The sequence below is a fragment of the Salvelinus sp. IW2-2015 genome, linkage group LG16, assembly GCF_002910315.2.
Source record: "Salvelinus sp. IW2-2015 linkage group LG16, ASM291031v2, whole genome shotgun sequence".
Taxonomy (NCBI): Eukaryota; Metazoa; Chordata; class Actinopteri; order Salmoniformes; family Salmonidae; genus Salvelinus; species Salvelinus sp. IW2-2015.
This window is the reverse complement of record NC_036856.1, coordinates 16,464,068-16,485,604: the sequence shown is the minus strand read 5'-3', so window position 1 is coordinate 16,485,604 and position 21,537 is coordinate 16,464,068. Positions and strand designations below refer to the sequence as shown.

Sequence of the window (21,537 nt, the reverse complement as noted above, 5' to 3'; positions counted from 1 at the left end):
CAACTTTCCCTGGTTGCCACTACTCTTGCTCAACTAAAAAATGTAATCTGTCTCATCAAAATTTAAGTCACAGGCGATTTACCCCAAGTTACCCTACAATTAGTCTTGTGTTGCCATACCTACAAAATCATGTCACTATCACACATCCCTTAGAGGTCTGGAGAATTTTGTATTGCAAAAACGATTGAAATGGTCAGATGGCTCCCAGCAGCAATATTTTGATTGGATGTTACATTTCAAGAACCCTCCCATAGAAGGGGTGCTGTATGTTATGTGCGTCACTGTTTTCCCTCCAGTAGTTGTTGCCTATGCTAGTTTCAAGTGCTAGTTTTCAAATGATCAAGTGTGCAGACAGTCTGCGATTTAATATTTACTGAAATTGAAAGGGGATTATGCTGGTAAAGTCAAATGTCACAACACGTTCTAAACCGCTCTGGTGACAAACAGACTTTTTCCCTTGTCTCCATTCGTCCACATGGCAGCTGGCTGCGCTTTGCTACCACCGCAAATATCGTGAAGATTGCCTAGTATTTTCTTTTTGTTAGGACCCACGAAATGGAGGCAGTGGGAGAACCTATTCAAGTAAATACATTAATCTATTATTTTCTTTAAACAATGTATTATTAGCTAGCTAGCTGGCTACAGTATGCCACTTTGTAGGCTAACTCAACTGAGCTGCTAGCTAGTTTAGCTGTTTAGCTAAGTGAATTAAATGTCACACAGTCTCCAAATGTATTTGTAGATAACAGCCATGGAAGAGGGTGAAATGGCAGCTCCAGCTGTCAGTAAAGAGAGAGTCTAGGCTACTGGATAGCCTCGGCAGGTCATTTTGTGGGATGACATTATTAAAATATTATCGAGTTCCAGTCCCTAGAAGGGAAAACTTTGAGGACAGAGATATAATAGCAACATAATATTCAGTGCTGTCTAATTTGAGCAAAATGAAMCCTGTTTCTTTGATGTTTTCTGTCCTCAGATATGGAACGCTGTGAAAGCCTGTTTGCAGATGAAGAGAGAGGTCCCAATGAATGTCCCAAGAGACTAAGGGCATATCCTATGTGCCATTGGTTATATGTGTAGGCCTACCTATGTTAGCAAATGTTGTTTACAAAAATATAGTTAAACATCATACACAATGTATAAACCTATTACAATTGGAGCAGGCCAACCCTGCTGGTGGTCGGCTGGGTGTGCAGGGTTCTGTTTCAGCCCAGCAATAACAAACCTGATTCAACTTATCAATCTAATGAGTTGTGTGCTCATAAAGTGTGCTACTACTGGGATGGAATAAAAGTCTGCTCACCCAGTAMATCAGGGATGAGTGGAGCAAAGTTGTTTTTGTTCACATGAAAGGATGCTTTAGTAATAATAGCCTACTTGTTACTACTCAATTATCTACATTTGAGTTTAAATTTTGTGCATTTTAGCAGACGCTCTTATCCAGAGTGACTTACAGGAACAATTAGGGTTAAGTGCCTTGCTCAAGGGCACATCAACAGTGATGTGATGAAGGGTTGATTATTTGAAGTGAAGTGTTTAAACTTGTTTTAACTCCTATTCAAAATGAACTAGTGTCAATGTTGATTAATCACATATCACAATCCTGCAGTAAAGAAGGGAAGGGGTTCTGTCTGTAATGTGTCTGTGTTGCTGTGTTTTCTCTAATCAACATTTCCTTTTTGTCTAGTTGTAAGATCTCCAATGTGTTTTATTTGATTGTGACTATGCAGCTATGTGAATCCATTTAGCAGCTTATCATATGGCATACATCACCAATGCCGCCATAGGCCTACAGTATGATTGCATTACTGGCCTTATGGGCATCTGCCATCTGAAGCAGATAATAGCAGATAATCCACACATTGTTTACYTGTTCTCAATTTAAAATGATACCAGTAGACAATATATATGAGGCAAACCGTATACCAGATTTTGTACATGCCTTTTAAGTGCTGACATATAAAATTGTTTAGTGCAAATCCAACCCTTGTAATTTACAGTATGAAAATAAGGAGGTAACATTTAGGCTACAGGAGGTGATCATTACAGGCAACATTAGCTACAGGAATGATCATTACAGTACATTTAGGCTACAGGAGATGATCATTACAGGTAACATTTAGGCTACAGGAGATATCATTACAGGTAACATTTAGGCTACAGGAGATCATCATTACAGGTAACATTTAGGCTACAGGAGATGATCATTACAGGTAACATTTAGGCTACAGGAGGTGATCATTACAGGTAACACTTAGGCTACAGGAGGTATCATTACAGGTAACATTAGGCTACAGAGGATGATCATTACAGGTAACATTTAGGCTACAGGAGATGATCATTACAGGTAACATTTAGGCTACAGGAGATCATCATTACAGGTAACATTTAGGCTACAGGAGATGATCATTACAGGTAACATTTAGGCTACAGGAGATGATCATTACAGGCAACATTTAGGCTACAGGAGATGACATCACAGGTAACATTTAGGCTACAGGAGATGATCATTACAGGTAACATTTAGGCTACAGGAGATTATCATTACAGGTAACATTTAGGCTACAGGAGATGATCATTACAGGTAACAATTTAGGCTACAGGAGATGATCATTACAGGTAACATTTAGGCTACAGGAGATGATCATTACAGGCAACATTTAGCTACGGAGATGATCATTACAGGACATTTAGGCTACAGGAGATGATCTTACAGGCACATTAGGCTACAGGAGATGATCATTACAGGCAACATTTAGGCTATGGGAGATGATCATTACAGGCAACATTTAGGCTACAGGAGATCATCATTACAGGCAACATTTAGGCTATGGGAGATGATCATTACAGGCATTCACATTTTAGCAGGTTCATTTTATTTGATTAATTTTAGTAATGTTGCTTGCAGAATGATTGCAGTTGTTCCCATAGAGCAACTACTGTCTCTCTATGCATCACTGACCCTTGATAAGATAGCAACTGGGCTAACATAGCTAACCTTTTAGGTCAATAATATGTTTTTATGAAAATGTTCTCTTTATAATCATGAGAGACATTTAACTAGCTAGTAGCTAGTTAGTTATACTGTACCTAGGTAGTTTACAAGGTTAGCTGACTTTTCAAAAAATAAACTTCATAGTGGCTAGCTACTTCTTGTCCCTCATGCTACAGTATCCTTTAACCAAATATCACTTCAGAAATGTGTAAATATAGATATGGCCAGCATTGTAGACCATTTCTCCCCTCTTGCTGCAGCTTTAGCTCATCTTGAAATGACAGAAATGCTGAGAACCAGCGTGCTGAAAACTTATTTTGTCACCAGTGGTTGTTTTGTTGACCTGTTTAGTCCTCACTGTTGCTCCTACGGTACTAATCTGGTGAACACCTTTGGAGCTCTGCCTAAGCAAGGCATTTGATTGGTTTGACATGTTGCGAGGCATCACTGATTTACACCGGGTTCCGACCCCTCTTTAGTTGATTTCTGCATTGGAACTTCCCCAGGCTTCCCATCTAGGGAAAATGGTTTGCGACGAGTCTACCCTACAATTGACACGTGTTACATTCATCCCCACTGTCCCCTATGCAATCACACCGAATTGCGGAGTGGTAAAGTACTTAGCCATGCCTCTGTTAAAAACTCGGGGTTTAAAATGGTGCAGTTCGCACATATTTAGGAGTTGAGAAATAAATAAAGTAGGAATGGAAAGCTGGGAACCACCTCTTTTTAACAAAGGCCGTTAAAACGGCTATTTTCCCCAGGATTGGATTATGAATTGTTGTGCATTGCCTGCTTGTCAGAATGCATGTTTCCCTCCCTATGGCACTCACAACTTGAGAGAAATATTTCTCTCTCATAGAACACACTACAAGCCGACTAGMTAAATGGATAAACTATTCTACTATGGGGTTGTCTGTTTTTGTTCATTACTCTTTTTGTTTGCAGAGGAATAGTTAATGTGGACTGTTCTTGCATCTTCAAAGTGTSCCTCGGGAGAAATATATTTTCATGTTCCATATTTCTTTGCCGTGGCGGCAAAGATTTTGCTAATAGTCAGTCCCTCCAGGATTTCGCAAATTTTTTCTGTGATTTCTGCAGCCAAAACTGCTTGATTTTGCGACACGCTCCTTAGCTGTTATTTTTGCTGGCAAATGAGATTGATTTCTGTTCACTGTGTCAGCCATCAACAATCACCCATCATCTTCGCACATGAATACGGTGACAGGCCAGGGGGAAAAAACTTTGTTGACTTGTGGTTGGATTGGGCCATTTTCCACAGTAACAGTGCAGTAATTGGTAAAAATTGCAAACCTGCTGTTGATTGGACCCTTTTATGCGCTAAAAGTGCAGGGATTGGTCACAATTGCGAGCTCTCGAATATGATGCGCTGATTGGTTGATTTTGCATTGAATAATGTGATCGCTGAATCCTGGAGGGACTGAATAGTGCAGCAACACATCTAAATGACTGCAGCGGAAACACTGCGGAAACACGGCCCAAAATGTGTTTAGTTATTGGGTTATAATACTATATACCAGTTTGACAGTTGTACTGAACGCCTAAGGCATAAAAGTTATAATATAATCAAAAGTTATTAAATAATCATTAATTAAATGACAACTGAACAGGTAAAGAGGTATGCTTGATAACCTATGCAGAAAACACATATAATTAGGCATAATGATTATGGCTATAGATTGCAGGGGAAAAATCCATCTTCAAGTACTTCGTGCCCCTTCTAAAATAATGGGTGCATGACGCCCATGTATGAAAGTGCCCTTATTTGCATCTACAGTATGTCATGCAATGTGTTTGTAACCACAGTAAAATATGAAAAGGGTTTTGAATAAAGAAATCCAACCTTGAACATTCAAATGTAATAATTGCCACAGCACTACACCACTGAATATACCCAAGCATTCAATAATTTGTTTGTGCTGTCAGACACTGTGACTGACAGCTTTTTGTTTAGATTTTCAAAGCAAATTATTGTCAGTATAAACAGTAATAATGTAATAAGCTAAAGAAGTGGCATCCTTTTCATTTTTGAATAGTTCATGTTTTGTTCAGGTGACACATTTTTGTTCCGGTGACACATTGTTGCTGACATCGTCACGCTCAGCTTTTATGTGAAAAGAACAGTAGCACAATCATCCAGGAAGAGAGGCAGAGATGGATGCAATGATAAGCATGGAGAGTGCTATGTCTATTATACATAATAAAGAGTCACTACACAGTGTACTTTACCTCCAGCACTAAGAGTGGCTCTGTTCTGCTCTGCGATGGGGTTTGAGGTTTATGACAACAGTCAATACCAATCCCCAAGGCTTTCCTCCTCCTAAGTGCAGGAGTAGTTTTCTCGATGGATTGAGTGCGTTAACTTCATTTGGCTATCATTTGTYTTTCCATGTGCATTACATCCTCTCCCATCCTCTCCTTATTACTCAGGCTGCTGTAGTACGGCTTCATAAGAAAATACCAGCCGTTTACCAACTGCCAAAGATGTAATAAAGTACGATCTCATCTTAATTTGAGTAAACAGTCGCCTGACACGCCTCACTCCTCACTCTCCCACTTCTCCCTGTCTCTATGTATGTGTCTCTCTTTCTATTCCTGTCTGTGTCTGTTTCTCCTTTTTTTCTCCTCTCACTCCCTCTCCTGCCTTTTCTCTCTCCACCCCTTCTTCTCTCTCTCTTTCTCTCTCTGTCTCTCCATCTACTGGCCTCTTGTTGTAAACCACCCTTCCTCCACTGTGTCTGGTGTCATTGGGCTCCTGTGGTCTGATCTCTGCTCTCCCCCAGTGATCAGACTATTCAGGCTGACTCTCTGTCCAGCTGTAGGGAGAGATGTTGTGGGAATGCAGATAGGGTACCTGCTTTGTCTGGACAGTCAGTCAGTGTGTGTAGTGCATGGTAGTGTGAGCCTGTCACACAAGGTGTGTGTGTGTACTGCTCTGTCACTGTTACGGCTTAATCTGACTGACTGCTCGCTCTCTTTCTCTTTCTCTTCACAGACGCTGTATTCTGGTGCCGCCATGTCGACCCTGGCACCACCCTTCTTCCTGCTGTTCTGGCTCCTACGATTGGCCAGCACTGCGTTTCCGGAGGAACCGGGGCCTCTGAACTTTATCTCCATTGAAGGTAACACCTCTCTCTCATACTCAGTATGTATGGGTTTATTCTCACTCACAGGGTGTACAGCAGGGCTCCCCAACTGGTGGCGGTTTTCTTTGGCCCCCAAAGTTTTCTGAGCCAAAAATATTATTAGTGTATATATATTTTTTGTTTAGCATTTTCATTGTTGGACATAAAAGACTGTAAAAACACCAGTAAATCAGCTCCGAAATCAGGTCAAAAAGAGTCAGGGCCTCACACGGAAGGTGTGGAGTAGTGTAAGGGTGTAGGTTATGGAAGTAGGGTTAGAGTCGTAAGAGTGAGAGTGAGGTCAGGGCTGACATGCATGGTGTGAGGAGTAGGGCAGTCAGTGAGTTGTGTGAGGTCAGAGTCGGGATTGAGGTCAGACTGCTCCCACAGACGGCCAGACTCTGAGCCTCCTCCAGACCAGAACAGAGCTGACTATGATTGATCACAGCTCAATAGTGTCTTCCAAATACCTCCCAGCTGAATTCAGACCATTCTCAGGCTATCAATGCTAATATGCGTGATTAGGGCAGATCAGTCTATTTTTGGCAGTTGGTAAACGGCTGGTATTTTCTTATGAAGCCGTACTACAGCAGCCAGTCTATCCTCAGTCTATGCGGCCCACTAATCTACCCATCTGTGATAGGTAGATTAGAGATATGGACAGAATAGATTTGGACAGATATGGACAGAATAGATATGGACAGTATAGTGGGAGGACAGGACACAGAAGAAGGAGAAGGAGAGGTTTTTCTTTACTCAGTCTCATATAGAGGCAGCAGTCTAGGCCTTTATCTGGGATGGGTAAATAGGAACAGAGATGGACAGAATAGTGGAAGGACACAGCAGAAAAAGGAGGCGGCCAATGAGAGATGGCAGATTCTGTCTCCCATGGTAACCCAGCTGATGTATGGATCTCCCTCCCCTGTGTCCTCCCTCTGCTCTCCCCCCTCTCCGCGCACCCCCCAGAGAACTACTATCATGATAGGAAGGTGATGTAACTCTCTCTTTTTATTTCTCATCCCTCTCTCTTCCTTTTCTCTCTCATCCCTCTCTCTCATCCCTCTCCCTTCCCCTCTCTCTCTTTCTCTCTTTCTCTCGCTCTCGCTCTAAACAGTGGTTCACCGGTACCCAGTGTTTCTGGGTCGGCCACATCGTTCATCCCTGAGACAGGAGCCACTGCATATTCAGAGAGTCCTCAAGGTGAACCGGACCCTCTACATTGGAGCCAGGTATGTTTCTAGCCACAAGCAACCAAATGTATTCAGCCATATTTTATAACCCTGCATTGTCTGTGTTTCCTCAGTCACATATTCAAGTAAATGCAGTAATCTGTGGTGGGTGGGGTCGGACCAGAGGTCACACAGGTTGAGGAAGTCATGTTGTCTGCCCTCTAACCAGGAGCCAACCAGAAATAGAAAACACAAATCAATCTTCTTCTAATTCTCCAAAAGATGAATTAATGTCACAGACAATCTCCGTATTACTGGGAACTTATTAAAAAGACTCATATATATATATGTCCATGTAGGGCAGACATATGGTGGTGGTTACAGCAGAGGAGGTAGCTAGGCCATAGACATCCCCAATTAGAAGCCCCATACTGGGTCATGAAATGACCCGATCTATGGCCTTTGGCGTTTCTCTAACCTAAAATCCGGAGGCCTAATAATAATTATGTAAATTCCTGCAGCATTTGGCTCCAGACACTCTGGCTACACAGCCTAATAATAAAACCTAAAGCCAAAATACGGGAGYGCTATAGTCACTGCTGCCTGTCTGATTGCAGGTTAGTGATGAAACGCAACCACATCCAGGAGACACTTTGACACATCTTTTAGTACCGCTGTTACAGGATAGAAAAGGTCAACTAATATCTATGTCTCAGTGAACCGGATGATGGTGAAATCCAATAGCTTGATGGGACGAGAACGCTACCGTTGTAACAACGGTGTATATTTCTATATTTCTACATAAGTAGTGGTTGATGGCGGTCTTCGCAGTCCCCGACAGAAAGTGATCTGATTGGAAAGCAGGGGATTTATTTTGCCTGACTGTGTGTGTGTGTGCGTACCTGTTTCTGTGATCGTGTGTGTGTTGAGCTGGGCAGCCGAGTGCCAAGCAGTGAGAGATTTAAAAGTGCGAAGGCGCCTTTGGGGAGTACCTGTGGGGAGGCCGGCTGATTGGTTGAAAGCTGTAGCAGAGTGGCTAGCCTGATAAGAGGCTCCAGTGAGCCCAAATCCTGTCACCATTAGCATAGGTGTTCATACTGCAAGGACTATTAAAGCCCTGCCCGAGCCCCAAGTACTCGTGGGAAGCTACCACCGCTTTGTCACTCTGTCCTCTCCCATTTACTGGCTGATGACAGATGGAGAGAGAGGGAGGGAAAGAAAGAAAGAGAGAGAGAGTACCCACACCTAGTCTCTCTACTGTATTAGCTAACCACGCTCCAGCATTCTCCTCTCTGTAATCAGATGTGTGGACTCCCTGAACCTGTCGCACAGCTCCAGATCCACTGGACTAATCCACACAAATAAACCAATTGAGCAGTGTTCTTCCAGAGAAGAGAGAAGTTACCAAGGAACGTGGCCAATACATGATTCATTGATTTGCAATTGTGGCAAACTGTAAGATTATTTTACCATATGCAGCAGGAGGGAGGAAGTAGAATATATCTCTCCATTAGAGGCTGAAGAGTGAGCAGAGCCACTGGCTGTGACCGTGGCCGTGGAGAGACACTGACCTCAGAGGTCACCGCGGGGGGGTCATCTAGAGCAGTGGTTCATAACCTTTTTTGTAGTATAGCACACCTTGATGGGATAAAACATTCTGTTGCACACCTAAAATGTCTCTATTAATGTATTTAGTGGTAATGACCTCAATCTTATCTGATCCATACTGAAAATCATCGATTTTCTGTGAAAAAAATTTATAGATGAAATACTGTTTATTTGAACTATTTACATAGTTTGCATAGTCCCTTACTCATGATGATTAATTTGTGTGTACACCTTTAAGAGCATCCTGCAATCTGTGCCAGAAATATAAAAAATGTAGCTCCTGTAAAATAGGTCTTTAGTTTTGAACGTTTTGAGCTAGATACCCGCGGTTTTCTACAAAGCGAGGCTCTGTTTGTTTCTCAGTTTGTTTTCAGTTTCATTTATTTGTGTGGCGTTCTCTGCAAAGTCAGTGTCTGCCGACTCAGAAAGGCTCAGAGAAGCTCAGTGTCTGAACGGCCCAAAAATAACATTATTTTTGTCAATTTTGGACAGTTCACAGGGTTCTTGCCTATAAATACGAGCGGCGATCCACACACACCTGTTAACTCAATTTGCAGGTCTTCAAATACCAGTCAGAGGAATAATGAGTGGTTGTCAAGGAGATTGACGGCCTAGCCTGCCTTCTGAACATCCTGCAACATAAACAATGTCAAATGCAACAGTAAGGCAGAGAGACAGCAGGCCTCATGCTTTGCATCATTCAAACAACCTGATAGAGACAGAGTCAGATAGGAGAGAGAGCGGAACAATCTTCAGACCTCTTCAAACCACAGCAGCCTTGGCTGCTCACCACACCGACTAGGAGGCCTGTTCACATTTTCATATGTTAATACTGGACAGGGCTGAAGTGCTCTAGATGTGATTATGCCACACAAACTGCTCTACTTGAATGTTTGTAGCCTGCTTAAACTTTGACTCAGCCCAATGAGCGAGGCACAGAGTAAGTGTATAGTAATTCTATCCACACTACTTAGCCATGTCCTGCATCGTGAGGGAGGTAACCTAGGGAGGGAATCATTTAACAAACCTAGAGGAGCCACCAGTGAATAATTCACTAGAGTAGCGCTAAGGCTTACCCTGTTCCCCTCACCAGAGACACACACACACATGCACGCACACTCTGACACACACACACAAACACTCAGAGAGATCCTGCCTTCTGCTGATGAGAGGAGTAAGGCAGAGCAATGCCGATGGCAGGCAGAGCAGGATCTAGGAGATAAGATCGATACTGCTGCAATAACATAGCTTTGGCAGATTTACAGATTAGAACATTCAAAGCCTGGTGTCTGAAAGGAGGTTGGCACAACCAGAGCCTCTCCAGCTTATTCACCAGAGATACAGGGCCTTGATCAATATGCAACATCAGCTGTTAGCATCTTCCTTAAGGCTCTTACCCTAACTCAGATTCTAAAGGCCCTTTCACAGGCACAGCAAGGGGGCTCCCGGGTGGCGCAGCGGTCTAAGGCACTGCATCTCAGTGCTGGAGGCGTCACTACAGACCCTGGTTTGATTCCAGGTTGTATCACAACCGGACGTGATTGGGAGTCCCATAGGGCGGCGCACAATTGGCCCATCGTTGTCCGGGTTAGGGTTTGACCGGGGTAGGCAGTCATTGTAAATAAGAATTTGTACTTAACTGACTTGCCTAGTTAAATAAAGATTAAATATAAAATAAAATATATAAGAATTATGAACGTATTATTAGTGAGTAGCATTAATGCATGGTATTATATGAAGGGACCATTAGCATTGTGTGCTGTCTGTGTGGGGGTGGGTTATGAATGCAGGCAAACTTCCTGATTAAATCATCCATTAATTCAATTTCTTCCCAAGTGAGACAATTCAGGCCTCCCAGCAAAACCAACTTTACTGCAAGTGAACTCAAATGAGACCAAAGTAAACCAAGGGGAAAAACATTATGCAATTCAATATTGCCAATAATGCAATTCAAAATGTGTATTTATCAACCATACCCTGAAATGTGTCCCATTATACAGAGCTGGATCCCAATCTGTTTTATTCAGATATATTGTAAATTGTTACATAGTTATAGCCAACAGATTTCATAGCCTACAGTGCATGAACAGACAAAGAAGATTCAAACATTTAATCTTCTCCAACCATTATTCTGTGGCATGTCCAGAATTGTCCATAGGATAGTGGAGTATTTCTACTGCCGCTATGTGTGAGAGCGTGTGGAATACAGTTGAGTGCCTGTCTAAGACTTAGCTTTGTCTTACTGTTGGCTGACTGCCGTGCTCTTTGTCTGTCAGAGATGACCTTTTCCGCGTGGAGCTGGACAATGTGGCGGGAGAGGAGATGTTCTACAGTAAGGTGAGCCCTCTCCATGCACTCACACCTCAGTGACATCTTACAGTACTATCTGACCATGCTAACTACTCTGTTCTCTCTGTGTCTGTCTGTTGTAGAAGAGAACATGGGAGTCCAACAAAAATGCATCAGGACCTGCCGAATGAAGGGCAAGCACGAGGTGGGCTGGGAGCATCATCGTGCATCGCGCACACACACACACACACACACACACACACACACACACACACACACACACACACACTTACAGGTTTGCACACATGCACACACACACACACACAAACACACACTGAAACATGGCACAGGCCCCACTTTGCCACCTGGAGCAGGGCATTCATGGTGCCAACGGTTTGACTGGCATCCTGCTGGCTCTACCTAGCGGAGGGGGCACGACCGACCATGTGTCACCCCAGTGTTCCTGCTCACCTAAATCATTACACACTTCACAGGTCCAGCCCTCCCACCCTTTACAAACCTGGCCGCCCCGCAAAACATTCCAGTTGCGGTGTGTGCCCTCACAAAATGGAGGGGAGCGGTGAAACCAAGGAGGTGAGCTGAGATGTGGTGAAGAATGAACAGTGAAACAGTCCCCACAGTCAACCCAACCCACGCATGACTACCTCAGCTATCTCTCACACACCCACTCTCTCTCCTCAGCCCTTCTCTCTCCCAGCCACCACATAGCGGATCAGTGCCTTCCTGTCTGACTTCAAACACATTATCCCAGCTCACACACCAACCGACCAGAGAATTATTGAAAGGTGTCTGTGTGGGAAAGTGAGGGGAGTGAAGGCAGTCCAGGTTGAGCCCCACCAGGCAGAAAAAATGACTGATTTAACACTGAAAATAACACCTGACATCAAATCTGTGTGAGACACCTCGAGACAAAGGCACAATGGAGAATAGGGAGAGGGAGGTGGAGGAAACAAAGACGGGTATGGGGGAGAGAGGGGGAGTCAGTCCCACCTGCATGCCCCTAAGGGGGGCCACAGACCTGACTGAGAAGAATAAAAGGCCATCCTGGCCCTAATGACTGTGGTAATGCAGTGAGTCACACGGAAATGAGGCAGAGATAAGAGCACCAGGCCCCTCATCCTGTTCTCTGTGGCCTGGCCTTCACACACACACACACACACACACACACACACACACACACACACACACGTACTGTACAGTGAGGTCCAAAATGATTGACACCCTTGATAAAGATGAGCAGAAATGACTGTATAAAATAAGTCAAAAACTGAGCTAAAGTCACTAGTGAAAGTCAACACACAGTCTTCACATTTTGACGCCTTAAAAACACATCTTAAAAGGGATTATATTGGATTTTTTTCTACCAATCTACACAACCTATATATTATATATATATTTTAATTGAAGATGTGTTGATTGCGTATGTCTTCACACCCTGAGTTAACACTTGGTGGAAGCACCTTTAAAAGCTATTAGCATCTGTGAATCTTTTTTAATAAGATTCTACCAACCTTCCACATCTCTTAGGGCAACATATATCCATTATTTATGTCAAAATTGCTCAACCTCAGTAAATTTGGTTGGGAATCTTTGATGGACACTAATACTCAAATCTTGTCTCTGGTTTTCAAGCAGTGTAAGGGGTGCGTAACTGGTGGCAGCGAAGTCAGACGCAGGAGAGCAGAACTGGGTAATAACCGGAGCAGTTTAATATACATATATATAACCACCGGCATCCAGAATAATAAAGAATGGGTACAAAACCCATCGCGCACCAGACAACAATGTGCACAAGCACTTATAACAAACAATACCACACAAAGACATGGTGGGAACAGAGGGTTAAATACACAACACGTAATGAGGGAATGAAAACCAGACAAAACAAATGGAAAATGAAAAATGGATCGGCAATGGCTAGAAGACCGGTGACGTGGACCGCCGAACACCGCCCGAACAAGGAGAGGAACCGACTTCGGTAGAAGTCGTGACAAGCAGATTTAAGTCAGACTGAGACTGGACTATTCAGGAAAGCCGCTGGTGTGTTTTTGGCATTTAAATGTGTGTAATTGTCCCAGGGTTAGGTTTTTAGAAGACTACGGTGGGTTTTCCTCTAACTTTTTACCTGGGCCGTGCTCCTTTCATATTTATTTTAATCATGATAAACTCCCCAGTCCCTGCCGGTGACAAGCATGCCCATAACATGATGCTATACCTGAAAATACAGAGAATCAACAACATTGCATTCACTCCACATCACTGGCCTGTATGACAAAATGAAAAGAAGGAAGCCTGTGTAAAAAAAATTAAAAAATCCGCTCCAAATCATGCATTCTGTTTGCAACAAGTATTTTAAGTAATACTGTAAGACAGAGGGGAAAATAAACCCTCTGTATTGTAGTGGCAGCATTATGTTATCGGTATGCGTCTCACCAACAGGGACTGGATCAAAATAAAGGATCAAAATAAATATGAAAGGAGCAAACCCAGGTAAAACATTAATGTAAAACCTGCCTATGTCTTCTGGAAACCTAACCCTGGGATAGAGTTTTATTTTTCAGTGAGACAATTACACACATTTTAATAACAAAGACACAACAGAATGGCTTTCCAAGAGGTGTTAAGTGTTCCTGAGTGGTCCAGTCTCAGTCCTGAAGGTTTGAATATTGCTATCGATCAATGACTGAGCTTGAGCAGTTTTGACAAACAATGGATATACAGTATGTTGGCCAAAGAGTTGTGSTAAGTTTGTACAATCTTAGCCCGTTTTCACATTGGGGGACATTTTCGGGAGGTTCTCGAGAGGCATCGAATCTCGAGAGACAGTACTGTTGTGTAAACTTGCGAAATGATCACATCTCGCTCAAAAGTTGGCCACTCCCAGCAGGGCAGTGTGAACAGAATTGTCTCATTGAGCGCAACACTCCTACAGTATAAATGGTAATAGCAGAGCAATGTTTTTGAAACAGCTGAAATGTACAGACATTTTTCTTATATTTTAAGTTTTAGCTGAAATTGCATTTTGACATTTTCGCTGTAGCTGCCACTTGTTGGCTGAGTTGAGCTACAGAAAACTATGGAAGGCCATTCCCGCCTCAATTTTTTTTATGTCGATACTATCTCAAAATGTTGACATATGTAAGTCAACATTTTGAGATATGCAAGTCACACTACGTGAACATTTTGAGATAGTAGATTGTACAAATAAAAGTATATATTTTTTTCATTTCTAACATTGTGTGGTGATTTCAGAGGTGCCASCACAGGTCCCAGAGTGATGGGTGGGGTAGTTGATTTCCTAACCAGGTAAAACTCTGGGTGTGACATAGTAATAAATCAGCTGTAAAAAACAGTTTATATGGGCTATGATCGGACCAGATTTTTTCTAATCAGGTCATATGTTGTTTWAAAAAAAACTTTTAAACAACAGTACTTTGTCCATCTTCCCAACGCTTTTGTGCCAATATTTTTTATTAAACCAAATCAAAAGGGCTGGGGAAAATGCCAACTCGCCACACGTTTGCCGGTGGCACTGCTGTGCTGAACTCTGCAACATGGATTGATGGAAATAGCCACACAATGCTACAAATGAAGAAACATAACCTATATGTGTGATTTATATGTATCTACAGTGTATATGTATTTATTTTTGGGTGGGGGGAATGGGCTTCCACATATAACAGCTCAACATCTCAACTCCCCGGTCAATTATAGCCTAGCCACGTTTTCAGTGGCAATTTGATTTTGCCACATGTAGCCTAATGATTTGCATGATATTTATAAAAATMAGGTAGGCCTACTGCACTTTAATATTTGTATAAGAGGGTTAATTGTTCGTTTTTGATAGGATAATGTTACTTGATGAAGATATGTTGTTAGCTTTAGCTAGCAGTAACTGTGCTTTTGTCTTGGAGCTACAGACAAGAAAATAAACCCTCTAATTGTCTGCACATTCTTGTGAATTGTTGCATTATTCAAGATTGTAATAGGGTTTTGTTGCAATAATTACGAGTCTATATGGTAGATAAATTAAGAGTTGTTTTCTTAACATTAGCTAGTAGCTAGCTAGTTAGAATAGTTTTCAATGCTTAGCCTCCTGGCTAGTGGCTACTGTGACATTTACATTTACTTTTGAGCTGCAACGCAAACATGTCTTTCGGTTCATGACATTCCCGTCACTAATGTGAATTCATTCACAGCTGTAATGGCTGCCAAAGGTGCATCCACCAAGTATTAACTCTGGGGTATGAAGACATACGCAATCAAGACATCTTTGTTTTTGGGGGGTTATTTTCTACTTGTGCATTCTCATTTAAACACCAAACCCACCAGAGCTTTATTTTAATGTCACCCAACAATGTTAATGCTTGGAGTTTGCTAAACAACATTGGCACTGGATTGGAACTGGTGCTTTGTTGAAAATAGAGCTCTTTGGCCATGCATACCAGTGGTGGGTTTGGTGTCGAAATGAGAATGCATGAGCAGAAAATAACCCCACGCATACCTACTGTAAAATAGGGTGGTGGATTTTTGATTGGATGGGGATATGTTGCGTCCACTGGTCCRGGGGCCCTTGTTATGTTCAACTGCATCATGAACTTAACCCAGTACCAGGATATTTTAGCCAAAAACCTGGTTGCCTCTGCCTGGAGGCTGTGAGTGCAAGTGAATCTTCCAGCAAGACAATAACCCTAAGCACACATCAAAATCCAAAAAGAAGTGGTTAATTGGCCACWAAATCAACATTTGGGAATGGCCATCTCAGTCTCCGGACTTGAAACCCATTTACAACCTGTGGTTTAAATTGAAGAGGGCCGTCCATAAGCAGACAAAGGATATCAAGGATCTTGAAAGATTCTGTATGGAGGAATGATCTATGATCCCTCCCAATYTGTTCTCCAATRWCATAAAATATTTAAGAAATTGGCTCAGTGATGTTATTGTCTCAAGGTGAGGTATTGAAACATATTGAAAACAGTAATGTTTCCCCTACCTTCTAAAAAATATATATTACTTGTAAAACAAAATCTCTTTCTCTGAGCAATTCTATCAGTGTAAAATAATATAATTTCCCATTTTGGGGTGGCATACAATATAGCTCAGTATTTTAATAATTTATCTTGTACAGTATTTTCTACAGTAATGTCTTATACAGTCATCTTTATCAAGGTTGTCAATAATTTCGGACCCCACTATACATACACACACTCAGGGCTGGATTAAGAAATCATAGGCCCCAGCGCTTTGATTTTATTTTACAGCCCCCCTTTTGAAAACGCATTTCATGTGATTCTACGTAATTTACATGACAAAAAAACATCAGCTGAATCTTTTTAATACCACCAAAATGAGTGGCTGCTCTCACTGAAAAACTGAGATCAATCTGGTCTTGAATTCAAACCAACAATAGCCCAGGCTAATGAAGTGACGCACTGATTGTAGAATATTAGGAGGAAATATATATACAGTATATATAGCATAGGCTACAGTAGGATACTTAACACAGTACCAGTCAAAAGTTTGGACACACTTACTCCTTCCAGGGTTTTTATTTATTTTTACTATTTTCTACATTGTAGAAAAATAGTGAAGACCTCAAAACTATGAAATAACACATATGGAATCATGTAGTAACCAGAAATGTGTTCAACAAATAATTGTATGTTTGATATTCTTCAAAGTAGCCACCCTTTTGCCTTGACAGCTTTGCACACTCTTGGCATTCTCTCAACCAGCTTCATCTGGAATGCTTTTCCAACAGTCTTGAAGGAGTTCCAACAAATGCTGAGCACTTGTTGGCTGGTTTTGTAGAAAATAGTAAAAATAAAGAAACCCCCTTTTGTTGACTGGTACTGTACAATTTCCAATGGCACACTGACTCACCTAATGATGAAGATGAAGCCTTAGGCTACTCACGGTGATGGCCGATGCGCTTGTTGTGGAAATAGCTTATCTCAAGATGAGCTACTTGAAAATCAGTGCCTATGTTAGCTAAGAGTTGTTGAGAAAAAAAGTATATTGGTTCTACGGACAGATTAGTCTTCTCTTTTCAGCAGTTGCTTTCCCAATTGCACGTTCTAAACGCAATTTCACGCGTTTTTCACACAACCAACCAGTTCCCATTCAAGTAAGGACTGGCATCCTTTGCTCGTGTACCCATGAGTTTAACTGTCAAATTCCCAGGTTAAGAGGTTACAAAACCCTTCTATGTATTATATGTCTATGGCCACAACGCAACAAGCTGTATATTTGACAACCATGCTGCCCAAACTGTGGCCTTCCCAACTGGCAAACCGGTAACTGCCAAAATAAAGGAAACACTTGAGTAAACAAGGGATACTAAGTATATGTTACTGTATGTTGTGGGGTGTATTTTCCTGGTATGGTTTACGTCCACTTGTAGAATCTATTCCAATGCGCATTAAGGCGCATCCTTTATTTTGGCAGATACCTGTTTGCATTTGTGATAAAGCTTAATCCCTATTTATTATTTAATAAATGATTGCTCCTCTGTTTCTAAATTATGCTACCTGGTGTATTTTGAACATTGAGAGCACACTCCTATTGTTGGATTTTTTTTTTTTAAATAACATTATTTCTTAATATTTTGTCTCTTGGGCCCCTTATGGGATTGGGTTCAGCCCCTGACACCCAACTAACCAGTCACAATGAGGGCACCACCCCCTCTCCTCTCCCCATCTTATGATTAGCAGTGTGACAGCAGGCAGCAGCAGGTTGTCTACACCTGAGTCCTCCTGTGGTTGGCGGTTGCAGTAAAAAAAATACTATATACAGTACATGTGTGTGTGTGTGTGTATATGCATATATATATATTTGTTTTGCTTCCTCTCGGGTGCCCCACAGGTCTGGGCCCAGGGGCTTCATCCCCGGTAAACCCCTGCATTAATCCAGCCCTGCACACACTCCCTCAAGCCTCTATCCTCTAGGCCCCTGTCACCCACTCACCCTCTGCTCTCCTAATCCTCCCTCCACTCACACCCTCCACCCCAAACCTCCACTCATCCACTTCACCTCCTGCAAATGTCCTGTCCTGCTCCCGGGATGGTTTTGGCCAATGTGATACATTCGCCACCAAAGTAATTGGTTTTGTAAATAAATGTTTCCGGGTTGGTTGATCAGAAAGTGCGGTAAATTCAATATCCTGATCCTTTGCCTTTTCTCCTCCTGGTGGACCTTAAAGGAGCCATTATATTGTCCAGCTGAATTCAGATTCAGAGAGAGAGAGAGAGAGAATATCAAGCAATCCCTGGCCTCAGCTGGCTGAAGGGCATGGTCAGCCAGTATGCAAACAAAGGAAACTCCATGTAGGCTTTTTAAAGAGCAGTTTTGCATTCTTATGTGCAGCACTTAGTGAGATTGTTTGATCAATATGTTGTTAATACCAACTCTCAGAGGGGGTCTGCATTTCAGTCCTCTGAACAAGACAAGACCAGTCTCGCCATGATATGGTTTCACATCTTATTGTATGTTTGTTGTATTGTGTTTCTGCAGATGCCCTAAATATACCAACTCTCCAGCCGAACATGAACATGCTTCTCATTTCCTTAGCAGGCCACATACTGCAGTAATTTGGGTTAAGTGTTTTGGTCAAGGAGAGATCACAGTGTACCCGACAGGGAGCTGACCCTGCAACTCTGGGTCAGCCGTCAGGTGTCCTAACCATTTCTGCCACATAGCTGCCTTAGATAGTCTCTGAATCTCACTCCCCCTTCCTCCTCCTCTTCAGGGGAGATGTTGATGCTGGCCTGTAGTGCATTCACTCAGGATTAGCATCAAACAGTCTCTGCGAGAGACAAGACAAGCTCGGGAGGGGATGTGGATTAGTAGTAGCATGCTGAGTAAGAGAGAACGCGGGCAGGAAGTGCTTTTGTACTGGCAAATTTGTGCTAATTTAGCACTGCTGTTAATTTGTCCTCCGTATTCGCCCTCCACCCCCCACCCTCTCGTGCCCCAGTCACTCTGCCTTACATCAAAGTCTAAGTCAGAATGTTGCCTTGAAATGACAGATCTGCTTCTGATGATCAGAGTCAAGCGTGAATCACCCAAGGAGAGGGAAGTGAGAGGAGAGGAGAAAAGGAAAGTAGCCTGCTGGAGCGTGGAAAGAGTTCTGTCTCTCTCTGAGCTCTTGGCAGGTCCCAGCAGTGATGGGGCCATTCGAGCATGCTAGGGAAACTTTTGAGGCTTTAGTGAGAAGCTYTGATGGTACGATGTTTCCCCTATATTCATTTAGCTGCGGCGGTCTCAAAAATATGATTAAAAAATATACAGTACCAGACAAAAGTTTGGACACACCTACTCATTCAAGGGTTTTTCTTTATTGTCCAAACTTTTGACTGGTACTGTATATATTTTTATTTTAAATACTTTTTGGGATGGTAAAACATTGATAAAGTATGTAGAAAAAATAATTTAAGTATATATTTTTGAGAACTAACAATCACCAAAATAAAAACTAGACGGTCAGGAAGAATCTAAAATTCCAAAAATGCCATGATTTGGTTTTAATGTTTGAGTCGCTGATAGCATAAGAACACGGCATAAGCCATGACAAAATGTGTAGAATTGCAGGAAACTAGCTTTAAAAATGTACAAAATGTATCTCTGCCCAGTGTTGTTCGAGCATTTCTAAACTTGGCTATGGTAATTAGCTCATCCTCAGTTTAGTGAAAACATCATGGTCCAGGGAAGTACGTTTCATTTAGTGGAGTTTCTTAAGTCTCTATGCTGAGTGAATAGCATACTGTAGGTTTATGAAACAAAGGGAAGACACACTGGGGACGTGTACGATTTCAACCAGTTCAACATCAGGAGGATTAGATCAGTGGAAACCAGATGCACTAGGTGGAGGGAGTCTTCAGTAGTAATGCTCTCTGACTGTGGTGGGTTGTTGGAGGGAGTCTTCAGTAGTAATGCTCTCTGACTGTGGTGGGTTGTTGGCCGTAGTAATGCTCCTCTGGAGCTGTGGTGGGTTGTTGGAGGAGGGAGTCTTCAGTACTAATGCGTTCTGACTGTGGGTGGGTTGTTGGGGAGGAGTCTTCAGTAAGTAATGCTGCTCGTGACTGTGGTGGGTTGTTTGGAGGGAGTCTTTCAGTAGTAATGCTCTCTTGACTGTGGTGGGTTGTTGGGAGGGAGTCTTCAGTAGTAATGCTCTCTGCTTGTGGTGGGTTGTTGGGAGGGAGTCTTCAGTAGTAATGCTCTCTGACTGTGGTGGGTTGTTGGGAGGGAGTCTTCAGTAGTAATGCTCTCTGACTGTGGTGGGTTGTTGGAGGGAGTCTTCAGTAGTAATGCTCTCTGACTGTGGTGGGTTTGGTTGGAGGGAGTCTTCAGTAGTAATGCTCTCTGACTGTGGTGGGTTGTTGGAGGGAGTCTTCAGTAGTAATGCTCTCTGACTGTGGTGGGTTGTTGGGAGGGAGTCTTCAGTAGTAGTAATGCTCTCTGCTGTGGTGGGTTGTTGGAGGGAGTCTTCAGTAGTAATGCTCTCTGACTGTGGTGGGTTGTTGGAAGGGAGTCCTTCAGTAGTAATGCTCTCTGACTGTGGTGGGTTGTTGGAGGGAGTCTTCAGTAGTAATGCTCTCTGACTGTGGTGGTTGTTGGAGGGAGTCTTTCAGTAGTAATGCTCTCTGACTGTGGTGGGTTTGTTGGAGGGAGTCTTCAGTAGTAAATGCTCTCTGACTGTGGTGGTTGTTGAGGGATCTTCAGTAGTAATGCTTCTGACTGTGGTGGGTTGTTGGAGGGAGCTTTCAGTAGTAATGCTCTCTGACTGTGGTGGGGTTGTTTGGAGGGAGTCTTCAGTAGTAATGCTCTCTGACTGTGGTGGGTTGTTTGGAGGGAGTCTTCAGTAGTAATGCGCTCTCTGACTGTGGTGGGTTTGTTTGGAGGATCTTCAGTAGTAATGCTCTCTGAACTGTGGTGGGTTGTTGGGAGGAAGTCTTCAGTAGTAATGCTCTCTGACTGTGGGTGGGTTGGTTGGAGGGAGTCTTCAGTAGTAATGCTCTCTGACTGCTGTGGGGTTGTTTTGGAGGGAGTCTTCAGTAGTAATGCCTCTCTGAGCTGTGGCTGGGTGGTGTTGGAGGGAGTCTTCAGTAGTATGCTCTCTGAACTGTGTGTGGGTTTTGGTGAGGTGGTCTTCAGTAGAATGCCTCTCTGACTGTGGTGGGTGTTTGGAGGGAGTCTTCTCAGATAATGCTCTCTGACTGTGTGTGGTGGGTTGGTTTGGAGGGAGTCTTCCGTAGTAAATGTCTCTGACTGTGGGTGAATCTTTAGTCAGTAATGCTCTGTGGTGTTTTGT

General features: G+C 42.7%; 1 protein-coding gene across 1 annotated transcript in view; it reads left to right on the top strand.

Annotated features, from left to right (window-relative positions):
- sema6bb (sema domain, transmembrane domain (TM), and cytoplasmic domain, (semaphorin) 6Bb) overlaps positions 1–21,537 on the top strand; it is a 148,076-nt gene that overhangs the window by 64,374 nt on the left and 62,165 nt on the right. The window contains 5 exon segments of the mRNA XM_070447698.1: positions 6,012–6,138; positions 7,256–7,370; positions 11,195–11,255; positions 11,351–11,375; positions 11,378–11,412. Coding sequence (XP_070303799.1) covers positions 6,033–6,138; positions 7,256–7,370; positions 11,195–11,255; positions 11,351–11,375; positions 11,378–11,412 — 342 coding nt within the window. The 5' untranslated portion in view covers positions 6,012–6,032.